This window comes from Branchiostoma belcheri, unplaced genomic scaffold (genome assembly GCF_001625305.1).
Source record: "Branchiostoma belcheri isolate BF01 breed outbred unplaced genomic scaffold, Haploidv18h27 scaffold78, whole genome shotgun sequence".
NCBI classification, from domain to species: domain Eukaryota; kingdom Metazoa; phylum Chordata; class Leptocardii; order Amphioxiformes; family Branchiostomatidae; genus Branchiostoma; species Branchiostoma belcheri.
In genome coordinates this window covers 557569-571606 of record NW_017804442.1, presented here as the reverse complement: position 1 = coordinate 571606, position 14038 = coordinate 557569, and the positions used below count along the sequence as shown (strand labels likewise).

The following is a 14038-nucleotide window of genomic DNA, read 5'->3' as shown; positions in this document are numbered from 1 at the left end:
TCAATACTAATGTGCCATTGTGCAGAACTTGCAGATTGTATACTGGATGAGTCCATGTCTCACGAGTGAATTATTAAAACCAGAAACTGTATCTTGCCCTGAAACCAAATATTCAATAAACAATCTGAACACATACATTTAGAATCTGTGTATACTTGTGTCACATTTCTTACATATAAGCCATTAATTGCCTTTGCCCACAATGTGTGAAGCTATACTATCAGGAAAAAAAAGGTAACAACATTTTCAGTGAAACTAGCAGAGGTGGCATGTGATTTTCTTGTGCAAAAGTACAATGGCGGCAAACGTCAGCTTTTGTAAAAGCACTTGTTTTAGAACAAGCGAAAATCAATGCGCGCGTGGATGTCATCCATAAAATTAAATCATTGTGGCGCCATGGCCAAAACGACATAACCGCGCCCGACTCTTCCCGACAAATCGGATCATGAGACCATTACTCGCGCGAGCGGCCGTCGGGAGGACTGGGATCCGGCATGATAAACTTACTGCAGGTCTACAAGTCATACGTGAGACCTGTAGTAGAGTACTGTGCCCCTGTATGGCACCCAGGACTCACTAGTTCCCAGTCAGCTCGCTTGGAGAGGATACAGAAGAGGGCACTGCGCACCATCCTGAGGGGTCAGTACGTGGACTACAACTCAGCCTTGCACACTACAGGCCTACAGTCACTCAGCAGCCGACGCACGGACTTATGCCGGAAATTTGCTTCTAAGATCAACCCTGACCTCCTCCCACCGAGAGGAAGCGAGGAGCATGGCAGGAACACTCGAAATGCTAACAAACTGAGAACTGTGAAGTGTAGGACAAATAGATACCAAAACTCTACCATACCATACCTAATCCGACTGTTAAACGAATGAATAGCAATATTATTTTCAACACAACCCTTCAGAGAAATTGAAGAAGGAAAAAATGTGATGAAAGAGTTAGGCCCGCATGTATGTCGTACTGTTCGCGAAAAATATCTATGTGTATTATATATCTATTATTTTAATCATCTTTTAATCATCTGTAACGGAGACATGAATGTTTAAGCCATGACAGAACTGATTTTAAATAGGTAAATTTAATTAACGTTTTTATATTACAACTGAATGACACTTTTAAAGTACTTGTAATGGAATCTGCAATTCAGCCAGAAGGCTGCGAGAGTTTCTTTTCTAATAAACCATTCATTCATTCAACCATTCATTCATTCATTCATAATCAAATCACGTATGTTTCGGAGTTTCGGGGTCTGTTTTCGCGGTTTGCTTCGACAAGATGTTTACCAGTCTTGTGTCTAGACCACACGCGACCTAAATCGTAATATTTTATCAGAATCTCCAAGCAGATCTTTTGGTGGATACAGGACAGTATCAAATTGGCAGGGCAGTATGCAATATGCTACCGTTTGGCTGGCGAAAAATAGATACCGGTACAAAAAAAGGAAGCACAATAAAAACCAAGATTAAGACGACAAAAAAGCCGAATCCTAAACCTCAATGTGATGTTGGACTAGAAATGGTATATTTCCTATGCATTTTACCAACACAAGTTCTTGAGTGGACATTCCAGTAAATTGTCACTTTCGAAAGCGCTACCATATCCAGATTTCAATTCTATAGTGTGATACTAGAATACGTTGAACAAAACACAACTATTTAATCTGTTTTCGTGCATAAATCCAATTTTTCCGTTTCAAAATTCAGAACGGTGCGTGGTATACTTAGTACTGTACTTAATCATGTAATATAACGCTAGGCGCTTGGAGGCGCTGCTTGATTGGCTGTACTGCTGCTTTACTGAAATCAAATCAAAGTCAATAGTAAGAAAACTATCACGAAGTCTGACGTTCTGTGTGTTTATAAAAATTATGAGGATATATTTTACTATGATTCGTAACTATTTTTTCTGTGTATATTTTAAACTGTTGAAAAGTTGAATCAAAAAGTATTATCGGTAAGTCATTTCACGATATGTGTTAATACAGGCCTTCTGTTCGTTACTGATTAACATGACTGTACACACGAGCCCGGTTAGCTCAGTCGGTAGAGCATCAGACTTTTAAGCAGCGTGTGGCGATCTGAGGGTCAGGGGTTCAAGTCCCCTATCGGGCGGGAGTTGTTTTTTTTACCTCAATTTTATATAAAATGTACATTTACGTCGATGAAGGTTAGACATCCAGGTAATATGACACGCCAAAAAGCAGTTACTCAAGCAACTGGATATGATTTTGAAAACGTCAGACGTTTCAGCTAGTATCCACTAACTTTGGTCAGTGACTGAGAGACCAGAGGAGAAATGCAGTGCTTATAAGCACTAACTGTTGATTTTATAAGCACTGCATTTCCCCTCTGGTCTCTCAGTCACTGACGGAAGGTAGTGGATACTACCTGAAACATCTGACGTTTCCAAAATCATATCCAGTTGCTTGAGTAACTGCTTTTTGACGTAATGTACATTTATATTTGGGAATCTGAATGCCTTGAATGTAATTCTAGGATCTACCCTGCAATACCAGTAATGCACGTTAGGTGGTGCTCATATTCATATGGCATTTGTATAATACTACACTTGAAACCTTGAAACAAGGACATTTATATAAAGTCCTTGCTTGAAAAGAATCTAAAGATGCTGGGCTCCAAAATACACCCATGACATAGTCTTCTGTTGGAGTAAAACTTCAAAAGGCTTCGCACAAAAATAACATCATACATTTATTGTATAATAACTGTTAGTATATAACCCTTTATTCAACAAACATTCGGACAAATTACAATATTAGTATCATTCTCACATTAATATAATGTCATGCAGGGTTCAACACAAACATTTACTGTATATCCATTTCACATTGCAAATGATATGATTTCACTTGAATCATGTATAAAAGCTCTCATACAACGAATAAATGTCAATACAATACAGTTATTTCTTCTAGACTATATATATAGCCTATCAAAACGAATGAGACAAAACAATATGCACATATTGCAATGTCTATGTTACTCATTCAAGTAAAGTAAGTAGAATAAATAGTTTCCAACACCAACTGTTATATGTACAGGTTATAAAAGCGTAATGTTGGTCATGCAATGCAGGCAACATCAACAAGTAAAGAATCATATTGCAATAAGCATAAGCATAAAATATATTGTAGTTTAAATAATAACTTCTGGCAAAGCTAAGCTTGAAAGTTATGCTGCCATACATTTAATACTTTTCATGATAAAACAGAGCAAACATACACAGTGTATGTTTTGAGAAGCATCCTTTTGACATTTCACTGAGATTGAGAGCTCTCTTTACTCCATATTCACTGATAGTAAATGTATATGAAATGCTACAGTTAGTAGATGTTATTAAATGTCACCGAATATATGTTTCACTGAAACTGGGATGACTCTAAACAATGTTAAGGAATATATAAGTCATAGTTAGAATTTCTTTGTTTCAGTCATAATTCATTTTTCTATGTCATGATTCTGTGATCACAAAAATGCCAAAAAATTTGGGATGACCACATGTTCTAATGCCCCTACATTTTGACATAGGGTTTAAGGGTTAGAATTATTGGAACATGACTGTAGGTTGAGTTGTCAGATCATAGAGGTGTCAAAACATTGGGGGCTACAGTCATTTTCACCAATAAATTATAGTTTATTTTTCCCCACTCTTGTAATAGAATTCCAAAGTACATTCATTTGTTGAAGTAGTACACTTAATTAACAAAGATCATGGGTGATTCCAATTCACTCCAATGTCGATCTTGTAATTGTTGTTGTAATTAATTAATCTGTAAGATTAATTAACACTAATTAACAAAGACCATGGGTGATGCTGACGTGGACGTGGCGCGAGTAGAACGCTGCCTGCTGATTGGTCGCTGCTGGGTCTTACTCAGACGGGTGAGTCTACTGCTGAGGTGTGGAGGGGGGGACAGCTTGTCCAGTCTCGTGCACTTCGGGAACTTTAGAACGTTCTGGATCTTGTCGAATAATGTCCTGTAGTAGGGAAAAAGTTATTTTAGTTTTCAACATCAATAAATTAGAGAAATGGGACAAATGGCCAAAGAGGATCCTCACACTAGATGTGGAGGGTCCAAACCCCCGTGGTCGCCCTAGGAGGAAATGGTACGACAACATAAAGGGAGGAACTCCACCACCTGAACTTAGACAAGATCAACCAACAGGACAGAGACAAGTGGAGTGCTGCCATCAAGCCCCAGATGTACAGCGCAAGCACGTCTAACCCTCGGAAGACGGGGAACAACGGACGATAAACCAGACAGTGAGTGAGAAAGTGAGAGTTTTCAACATTAATAAATTAGAGAAATGGGTGAACAAAGCAAAAACCTAAATAAGACCTAAGTTTGCACGGCACATCTATACAGTAGTTAAATCAAACAAAAAAAGCTGATTATATTCCTGATTGTAACTGATACACCTCAGCAAACATTATTCAATAGAAAAATAACAATTTGAGGTGACTTACTCTACGTTGGTTTTACTCTGTTCAAGGTACAGTTCTTCTAGATCCTCTTCCTTCTCTGGGAATTCTGTAGTTAAAAACTGGAAAAACATAGAAAATAGAAACATTAGTATTGGCATGTGAAACCTTGAGAGAAAAGAAATCATTTGACATTAAAAAATTATTAAAATTTGCCAATGCCACTCACCAACATACCTGTCCTTGGTGCTGAACACTATCCATTTTGTCTTCCTTATACAATATGTAATGCTACTGTAACTACTTCAAGAAGACTATAAGATTTAGGAATCCTACAACATTTGTTCCATTACCATCTTGCAATTCTGTTGCCAGCACTTCACAAAATTAATATTTTCTGTCATGATCTTTACTAAATGAGTAAAAAAACAGGAAAAACAGTCCTTTTTAAAAACTCACCATACAAACAAAATTTTACAGTGCACTACTGGATGGAATCCTTCAATATCTAATATGCTATTGAAATAGAAATATACAGAAACATCATGATTTAAACCCCACCTTGAGCCTAGTCCCCACGTTGAGCTTGATACTCTTGCCCTGCGCTGTGAAGGTTAGGTAGATGCGGTCCTGTGACATGACCCGGACGGACATGTGTCGGTTGAGTGTGAAGCAGATGGGCTGGAAGGGCGGCGCGTGCACGTGGGTCACCTGATCCTTCCAGTGCCACGCACGACGCTTCTCACCGTAAACATCGAACAGCGAACCTTCCATAGGGGTCAGGTGCATCCTGGGTAATATTTTTGAAAATTCAGTAAATTTTAAGCCTTCCTTCCCATGTTACTTTTAAATTAGATCTTAAGCGACGAGATACCTGCAATAAATTCTTATGAATGCAAATCTACATCATACTATCATAGTGACAAGTCAATGAAGGTAAGACATACAGGTAGAGCATTCTGTAATAAAATTTATGTATGAAATAAATCAAGAAACTGGATGAATTCCATGAAGATTCACTGATGTTTCAGACTTCATCAGTGGCATGAAAGATTCTTAATTACTGAAAGGAGATGATATCTGAATCTCCAAATAACTTATCCAGTTACTTGTCTCGTATTACTATATGAAGTCTACAGGATAATTCAAAACAAATTCAACAGAAATACCATCACCACACCATACCTGATGGTCCCAGTCTGGAAGTAGGAAGTTGCAAACCCAGAAGCATCAAACACAGCCAGCTGTGCCGCCCTGTCTGCTGCATCCTGGAGAAAACGAGAATCTCTTTAGTAGTAGTAGATTGACTTTTCCTTATAAGCGAAAGCAAATCAATGTGTTGAGTTTATCCCCAACCAACAGATATGATACAGTATTTAACTACCCTTTGCAAAATCATAGTCTGAGAGTAGAATTTCAGATAATCATCTAGATTTAATGTATCTTTTAAAGTTTTAAGAAACAGGAGAATGACTTGATTGTTAAATGCTTACCTCCTGAATGATGTAGGTGTACTGTTTCTTCTCTACTGAACTGATGGTGACAGCCAGAGAGCCTGACGGGTAACTTTGCTAGGGTTAAGGGCAAAACTCACTTTGTTTGCTGTTTCTGAGTGTTATTACATGTAACGCAAAGACAATAGATACAGAAAAATGTAAAGACAGCACTAGAAAGGATACTAGACGTTCCCGGTGCCATCTGGGAAGAGCATGAAGAACAGAGTTCCATCATCATAGTATCTCATCACCAGGCCAAGCTCGTTTTTCTGTGAAAGAAAACAACAAATCATTAAACAAATTTTTGCACAACTTTACCTCGCAGCAGTTGGCTACTAATATCAAAATGTGAAACTCCGAGAGCTTACTAACAGAGAAAAGGACACAGTGAAACGAAATGAAGAAAGACAGATTGCACTCAGAGGCTGTTTCAACTATGAGCCATAAAACACAATGAAGATATCTACATCAAACTGATAATCTTTGAGTTAGTGAGATTGTTTTCAATTGTTCTATGACTGAAAATTTGACCTATTCTATATACATGAATGTACTAATATTGAATGACTCACCTTAAGAGCCAGAGTGTTATCAATTGCTCTAAACTGAAATTTTCTGCTGCCCTATATGTATGTACATAAGAATGAGCTATTCTACATGATTGTATGTACTAATGCTGAAAGACTCACCCTCTGAGCCAGAGAGTTTTCAATTGTTCTAAGAATGACAATTTTACCTGTTCTACTATGTAATATTCAAAATGTTGAATATCTCAACCCTCTGAGCCAGTGTGTTTTCGACTGTTTTGTGAATGAGTTGTTCTATGTGATTGTAAGTAATAATATTGAATATCTCACCCTCTGAGCCAGAGTGTTTTCGATGGGTCCTGGACAGTAGATCTCCTCCGGAGGTGGGAGTTCCTCCATGGGTGATGAGGGTCGGATTGTCCAGCCTTCGTCCATGCACTTCTGGGATGACAGCTGGTAGTTTATCGTCTTCATCTGACGCGCAACTGGAGATGGAGAATACAAGTAACAGAGTTATCAACCAGGGGTTGAGGTGTTCAAGAATTTAAGAATACATCTTGTCCAATAGTGGTTGAACACCTCACACACGCACGCACACACACATACACCTCACACATACATGTATACACACACTAATTAAGTGTGTGATAAACCGGACAGTGAGTGTGAGTGAATTATATCTAGTTTATCATTGGTTGTTCCCCATTCATTCAGGAGGGTTCGATGTACTTGCATGTAGGCACTGAGGCTTGATCGCAGCAATTCTTGTCAACTTTACTGTAATGTAACTTACAGTTTGTCTCTATTACTATGCAGGGATGTACAAAATAGCCAACATGTGTTGCCACTGACCAATGGTGATAATATGTACATCAATTATTCTACTAATTTTTCATACTTACAGGCAAAGAAGTTAGCCTGGTTCATCCCTGCCAGGTTCTTCTGTCTCTCAGCCTCCCGTTCTTTCATTCTGGGGAAAAAAAAGAGTCAAAAGTCACACAACAAAACTTAATTACAACATCAACTTGTCCAAGCGCTAATTACCAGGACTGTAAATTTTGTAACAAGCTAATAAGGTATGGAGATGTAATTATTTAATCAACTTACACCAGCTATGAAAGTAAGAAAAAAGACTTTACTCCACAGCAAAGACAACTGACTAATGCATTGTTGTGTCCCATATTAAATGTAGGATAACAATAAAATTTTTATGGGTTTCTATCAGTGGACTACTTGTTGTTTCTAAAAGTGGACAACTTGCCAAACCAAACCAAACCAACCAAAAACCAAACTAGTACATACCTTTGTGCCGCTCTCTCCTTGGCCGCTCTCCGTGCCTGTTTGCTGCCAAACGGTGCGTGAGGCTTGATGTCGATTTTCACCGGAGCCGTGTCCTCCGACTTGGACTTCTCCTCGTACATGAAGAGCAGGAACTGGTGATAGTCTTCACAGCAATACAACTGGTGGGGATAGAAGAAATAAGGGAACAATTCAAAACCAACATTCACTGCTATCTCCTAGCATTCAGTCACTGATACAGGGGTCTCCCCATAAGTTCTGAATGTAGAGGTGCTCCCTAATCGGTTGATGAAAAATCTGCACATTTTCATGTAAATAATAAGAGAAAACTCTAAATTTAAACATTTTGGGAGTGGTGCTAGGATTTTGGGAAGAGGGGGAGCACCCTTGCTTCATTGCTTGGTGAGAGCCCTGCTATACCTTAAACAATCTAACAAAACCTACCAGCAACAAACCAGCCAACGGCTTCTGGTAGAAAATAAAACCCCAGGGCCTCTAGAGCTGCTTAGTAAGTATTCTGGAGTGAGTTCCTTGTGATCAAGTACAGTAAGTGGCCTCTCATGTGCTTAGTTTAAAGTGCACTTTGCCATCGGCTCAGGTATGACAAGTTGTTACATGTAACACAAGAAGGCTCTACAGTAGTACTTGTGAAACTGGTGGGTGTTAACATTGTAGTAGGGTGGTTATAGTATAGCGGTCAAGGAAAACATAATTAAACATTTTTCATAACTTAGTACCCTAGTAGTATGGAAAAATATGACAATGGCAAGCAAAAACTAACTCAAATCATGCATAATGTTTACCTTTGCATATAGTCTGCTCTTACTATATTACTAACTACAGCTCTGTTAATTCTTACTTCAACTCATTATTCATATACATGGTGACAGGAGTCTAAATCCCTCCTACTATAAAACTGCAACATGATGTAACCCAACACCAGTTACCATGGTGACAGATGTCTGGTTCAGGTCATTGACCTTAATCGTTTGGAGAAGAAGAAGAAACAGAGCAAAAACAATACGTTTTTCTTTTGGTAAACATAAAAAACCCCTACCTGTGCAGGATCTCCTGTTTCGAGTTGGTCCTTAGTGGGAATGGGTTTGATCTTCTTGTGGCAGTATTCGCACACCCCCTGGAACAGACTCCCCTCTCCAGTACCCCCCTCCTCGTCACTCGTGCCAGCCTTCAGTTCCTGCAGTTGCTAAGGGAAACGGAAGGAGGGGGTGGTGTAAGGTGGGGAGCGTGCATTATTGGGCCAGGGGGAGGGACCACGATTAAGACATACAGTATAAGAGGTAGGGATAATACATTATTGGGCCAGGGGGAGGGACCACAATAGTATTGTACAAGATTTGTTTTAAGGGTGGGATGGGGTGGGGGGTTGGGGGAAACACAGCAAACATCAGTGATCTGCAAGCTTAGAAATGATTGTTGAAAATTAGCAGAATTTCAAGTTGTCCATTGTCCATTTCAATATCTATTTTGAACCATCATAAATCTAATATCATAAATATTATAATAAATATGCCATATACTGGATAGTAGCCGAGACACTTGACATATTGACATTATGGAGTAATGGCTGCATAACCATAAATTAACCTTCACAATGTCAACAGATGTTAACATCTTAAAGGGCAATTTATGGTTATGTAAGATATGATAAATGTAATAAATGTACAATATAATGCTCAGAAAGAAACGACCCTCTACAGACTGACTCGCCTGGCCTATTTTACTCCTTAGCTTTTTGCCGAATTGTATGATCCATATTTCTACAGAAAGGCCTGGTGGAGGCTAAAACGTTACCTCAAAGTTGATGTCAGGTTTCTTGGTCTCTCGTTGGTACTCCAGGATGGCGGGCGGCCCGATGCTCGGGAGCATGGCCTCCTGGGATACCGTGTCGTTCTGCATGGAGTACCCAAACTCGTTTTCATCCTTTAGGGGAAAGAAATGGGAGTGGAAATTAGTCGTTTCTAATTTCAACCTTTAGCATGCTAACTTAATGGCACCAGATATTGGTTATGGGGTCTGGCAACAGGGATCGGGAGAAGGTTGACTTGAAACTTGTGAAAGTGGTTTAACTGTGTACTACTAGACAGTTTCATTGGGATGGCAAATCAATTCAACATTATGGTAGTTTTGCTGGTACAGTTCACCTTAGCTTCATAATTTTTTCTTGGTGGAAGGTTGTGTACTATTGTACCTAAACTGAAGTTCTTTAGGCTTTTACAGATTGTTTGCCCTAAAAAGTAAAACTACGAGTCTGTGTTATACAATCTCTTGCTGCCACTGGGACCAATTTGTCCCCCTCTCTTGTTAATGGGGTTAGGCAGCAGGGAGAAGGTTACTTTAAGTGGTTTAACTGATACAAAAGATTTCTGCTGGCCCCTCTAACTGTATTTACAGTAAACAAGAACCAAGCTAAGGTTTTCTATGGAAAAATGAAACTGATCCTCCAAGAACGTAAAACTGGCCTGATAACCTTACAGGATCAAGTCATGTTAGACACTGGGGTTTGGTCAAACTGGTTACAGTAACAATAGAAAGGTACACAAAGGACAAAGTTCAATTCTCCAAAGAGTTTTGCTGTATATATATATAAGAGCCTCTTGCTTAAACCTCTTCTTAAACAAAAACTGCCCTTTAAAATATCCTTACATGTTGCAGGATAAAGTCATGTAAGGCTGACTGGGCTTTGGTCAAACTGGTTACAGTAAAATAAACAATAGAACTAAGACTGACTTCAGAAAAACAATCCTATAACAACAAACAATTATTGTAGTGGCTTAAAATTCAAGTATGCTGTTGCCATAGTGAGAGGTAGTGTTGTTTCCTTTTATAGAGAGGAAAAAAGACAACTAAGGAATAAAATCTAAACATTTTAGTGTGCTAAATCTCTTTCAGTGAGTGCTCAAAGTACAATGCAAGAATTGAATAAATACGTTTTGGGTTTTGTATTTTTTATCTGTTATTTTTACCTCTCATATTCTCTTTGACCATTACCAACATCACTGAAGATATACATGAATTGCAGTAAGGTTGCAGGACTCACCTCGGAGCTTGAGCTGAGATCTAGCATGGGGATCTCGTGATCCAGTGGCTGGGGTTTGATCTCGGGGATGGATCCAGATCCAGATTTCTCGGCCAGTTCGTCCTCCTCCGACTCTGAGATGCTGCTGGTCCGGGTGCGGTGACTGGACTGACTCAGGGACGATGTGCGACGCTTCTTACCACCACGCTTCTTCAGCTTAGGGGGACCTGGGGGGGTGGGGGTTGTAAAATCAGATTGAAATTCCTTTTTTTAACCTTAGGTAGACATGTGGCACGAATTGACAACCTTTTGACTGCTGGCTAATCCAATATTAGAGTTAGTCAGAAGTGTACATTTGTACTTAGTATTTACCAAATATAACCAGACTTACAGACCATAATAACATAATGTAGATGCAGTTAAAAAAACTGACACTGTGATGATAACAACTTATAATGCTAGCAGTATCATAACAAGAAAACTGAATTCTATTTAATTCTAAAAGGCAAGATTTAATAATGAATGTACTTTTCTATTGACCTGAAAGTGCTTCAAAGACAAGTGGCTGCCAATGAGAACTGGAAAAGACAATTGAAAGGATTTTCTGTTGACTAACCTGGAGGCTCCATCTCTCGCTGCTTTTCTTCTATCTCACCCAACAAGGTTGCACCTGAAGTGAGCAGATATACACACAGTTATATATCAAATGTTATACAAGAAAACTGAGAATTTATGACTATACTGCCAGTACATTTTATATTATGAAACAACTGAAAGCATTGTGTACTTTGCATGTATGTAGCTCCTAACATAAACTGCCTTACTTTGAATCTCTGACGGGTCCTTGCTTGCCCGGCCGACTGACCGCATGTCCTCCAGCCAGCTCCACTCGGTCTGAGTGGCCTCAGTCACCAGCTGGACATCCGACCTGTCCACCGCGGTCTGGTGGACTAGTGGCTTCTGGGGTTTGGTACTAGGGACAAACGGGTAAAATTAATGTCGGTGAAGGTTAGACACCCAGGTAATGAGATATGCCAAAAAGCAGTTACTCAAGCAACTGGATATGATTTTGGAAACGGTCAGACGTTTCAGCTAGTGTCCACTACCTTTTGTCAGTGACACTAAGAGACCAGAGGAGAAATGCAGGTTTATAAGCACAAAAAATTAACGATTTGCAAAGGATATTATTGACTTTGCTTAGGGAAGACATACATTAAAACATGAGAAAACCAAAAGTCTCAAACTAAACACACAAGTAAAATTTATCAACAGCTCTAATGTTTGATCTACATTTTTTATAGAGATTCTTAGAAAAGAATATCTATAGTATAAACTATGTTCTTTGACTTCTTAAAACTATAGTTTCTTACTACATATATATATTATCTTAAGACATAAATGCTAGATTGTTAACTCACCTTTGAGAACTACTAACTGCATCCTGGGATAGGTCTGACTCTCTTCTAAAGGAGAGGATTCTGGGAGCGGAACCTGAAAAACATTTTAAATTTTTAAGAAAAAGCAAAACAAGTAGATCTACAGATGTTTAAAAATTGACATCAATTTCTTTTTCCACTTGTATTCACTTAAAATGTCTACTTCTAGAAGTTCTAGTAGATTTCCCGTGTCCTTACCAGATCTAGATTTTCCTGTAGTTCCTGACTTCTCAGATATTTCTGTACCGATGACAGTAGACTCTTCCTTTTCCTCAGACTTGTTCTCTACATCACTCGCTACTTGACTGGAACTGCCAACGCCGATGGGAGGCAGGGGTTTGGGGCTGTCCTTCCCGCCTGGTATACTCTTCGCACTCGAAGTCCGTTTCCCGTTAATCGGGGTGAGAACCGGCGTGCGGCGGCTTGCTCGCGATGACCGTGATTCGCTCTCCCGCCTTAGCTGACGCTCGAACTCCTGCACGTTCTCCACGGTGAGCTGGGAGTGAGCGCGCTCCTCGGTCGGGGCATCAAACTCCCCGTCTGCGTCGTCCCCGTCGGAGACGCCCAGCTCCGTGGCGTCCTGCGTCGCCGTGTCCTCGTACGTGTCACTCATGATTCTGGGGACTGGAGAGGCTGGGGGGGGGGGGGAGGAGGTAAAACGAGGGTGTTACCGGTACTCAAACAAGTGAGAGAATTTATAATACTTTTTTCCATGTTCTGAAATATTGCAGTGGAGTCAAAATTTTGTTCTGCCATTTAAAAACACTTTCTGCAAATACACAAGCTTCCATACTACAACCTTCTCAACATGAGAATGCAAAGTTACAGATTGTTGGATTTTTCTTCTGCAATATTGTAAATCTCTCTCTTCTTTTATTAATTTCTCCCTTCTCACAAACTTAAATATTTTACAGCAGCTATGGATGAGTACGTAAGGTATAATATAGATAAACTTATCAGTAGATGGGTTAGTACGCAAGGTATTCTCATTGCTGGACAACTTCAAGACCATGTGAGTGGACTCTTGTGGTTTAGTAACCCAACTCCACAGCTGATATTTACATAAAATACAGTACACTGGAATATTTACATATAAACAGAACATGAGATATGGCCTTCTTTCCAACAAGTAACTAAATACTGCATCTTTACAGCAATGTTTAAGCAGATTTTTCCTCTGTTAATAAGATTTTCTGCTTTACTTTGGCACTTTTTAATCTGGAAATGTCAAGATTAGTTCCGCTCTAGATCTGACGTAAACACAAGTAAATAACTGCAGAAAAACACGGAAATTTCCCTTACAAAACCCAACTCTGTCTTATTTGACCTGGGGTACTAAAAATCCTTGCTAGACATTTTGCTAACACAATAGTCTGGATAAGTTTAGACCCCATTTTTGTATTGTAGACCTGCCAAACGTTCTCGCTTACTCTAAAGATCAGAATGAATGAATGAGTTTTTGATGACCCTTAACTATCAAAACAGAGGGTCGTTATATCGAGTTTGACAGCGAAAGTGGCCTCGTTTCTCGACCAAAACGGTCAGAATTGATTACGGTACGTATCTCTACCACTTACTCGGCATTTTGAAGCTGTACGGTCCGAAATAACTGCAGAAAACGCCTTTGATCACAGCCAACTCGCGACGTCTGTATCTTAGTGCAAACAGCCCCCCTCCCTCTTGAAAATAAACACACGAAAACCAGGGCGACAAGACGAATTAGACCACTCAAACCACAGACAACAGCTTCGTGTCATCTCACCACAAACTGATGGCCCCATTACACGCACC

General features: G+C 39.5%; 1 protein-coding gene and 1 non-coding gene across 2 annotated transcripts; one reads left to right on the top strand and one right to left on the bottom strand.

Annotated features, from left to right (window-relative positions):
- The first annotated feature begins 2033 nt into the window (after positions 1-2033).
- Positions 2034-2120, top strand: Trnak-uuu. The gene is given in 2 exon segments: positions 2034-2070; positions 2085-2120. It is a non-coding gene; the product is annotated as a tRNA-Lys (tRNA).
- A 626-nt stretch (positions 2121-2746) lies between these two features.
- On the bottom strand, positions 2747-13831 carry LOC109485696 (glutamate-rich protein 6-like). The gene is made up of 15 exons (XM_019789363.1): positions 13825-13831; positions 12446-12880; positions 12230-12302; positions 11636-11784; positions 11428-11481; positions 10833-11038; positions 9587-9715; positions 8832-8978; positions 7778-7935; positions 7378-7445; positions 6806-6960; positions 5638-5720; positions 5014-5242; positions 4498-4574; positions 2747-4007 (listed from the first exon to the last, which is right to left on the bottom strand). Exons 1-15 carry the CDS (start codon positions 13829-13831, stop codon positions 3818-3820), a joined length of 2160 nt encoding a protein of 719 aa, XP_019644922.1. The 3' UTR covers positions 2747-3817.
- Between the last annotated feature and the right edge of the window lie 207 nt (positions 13832-14038).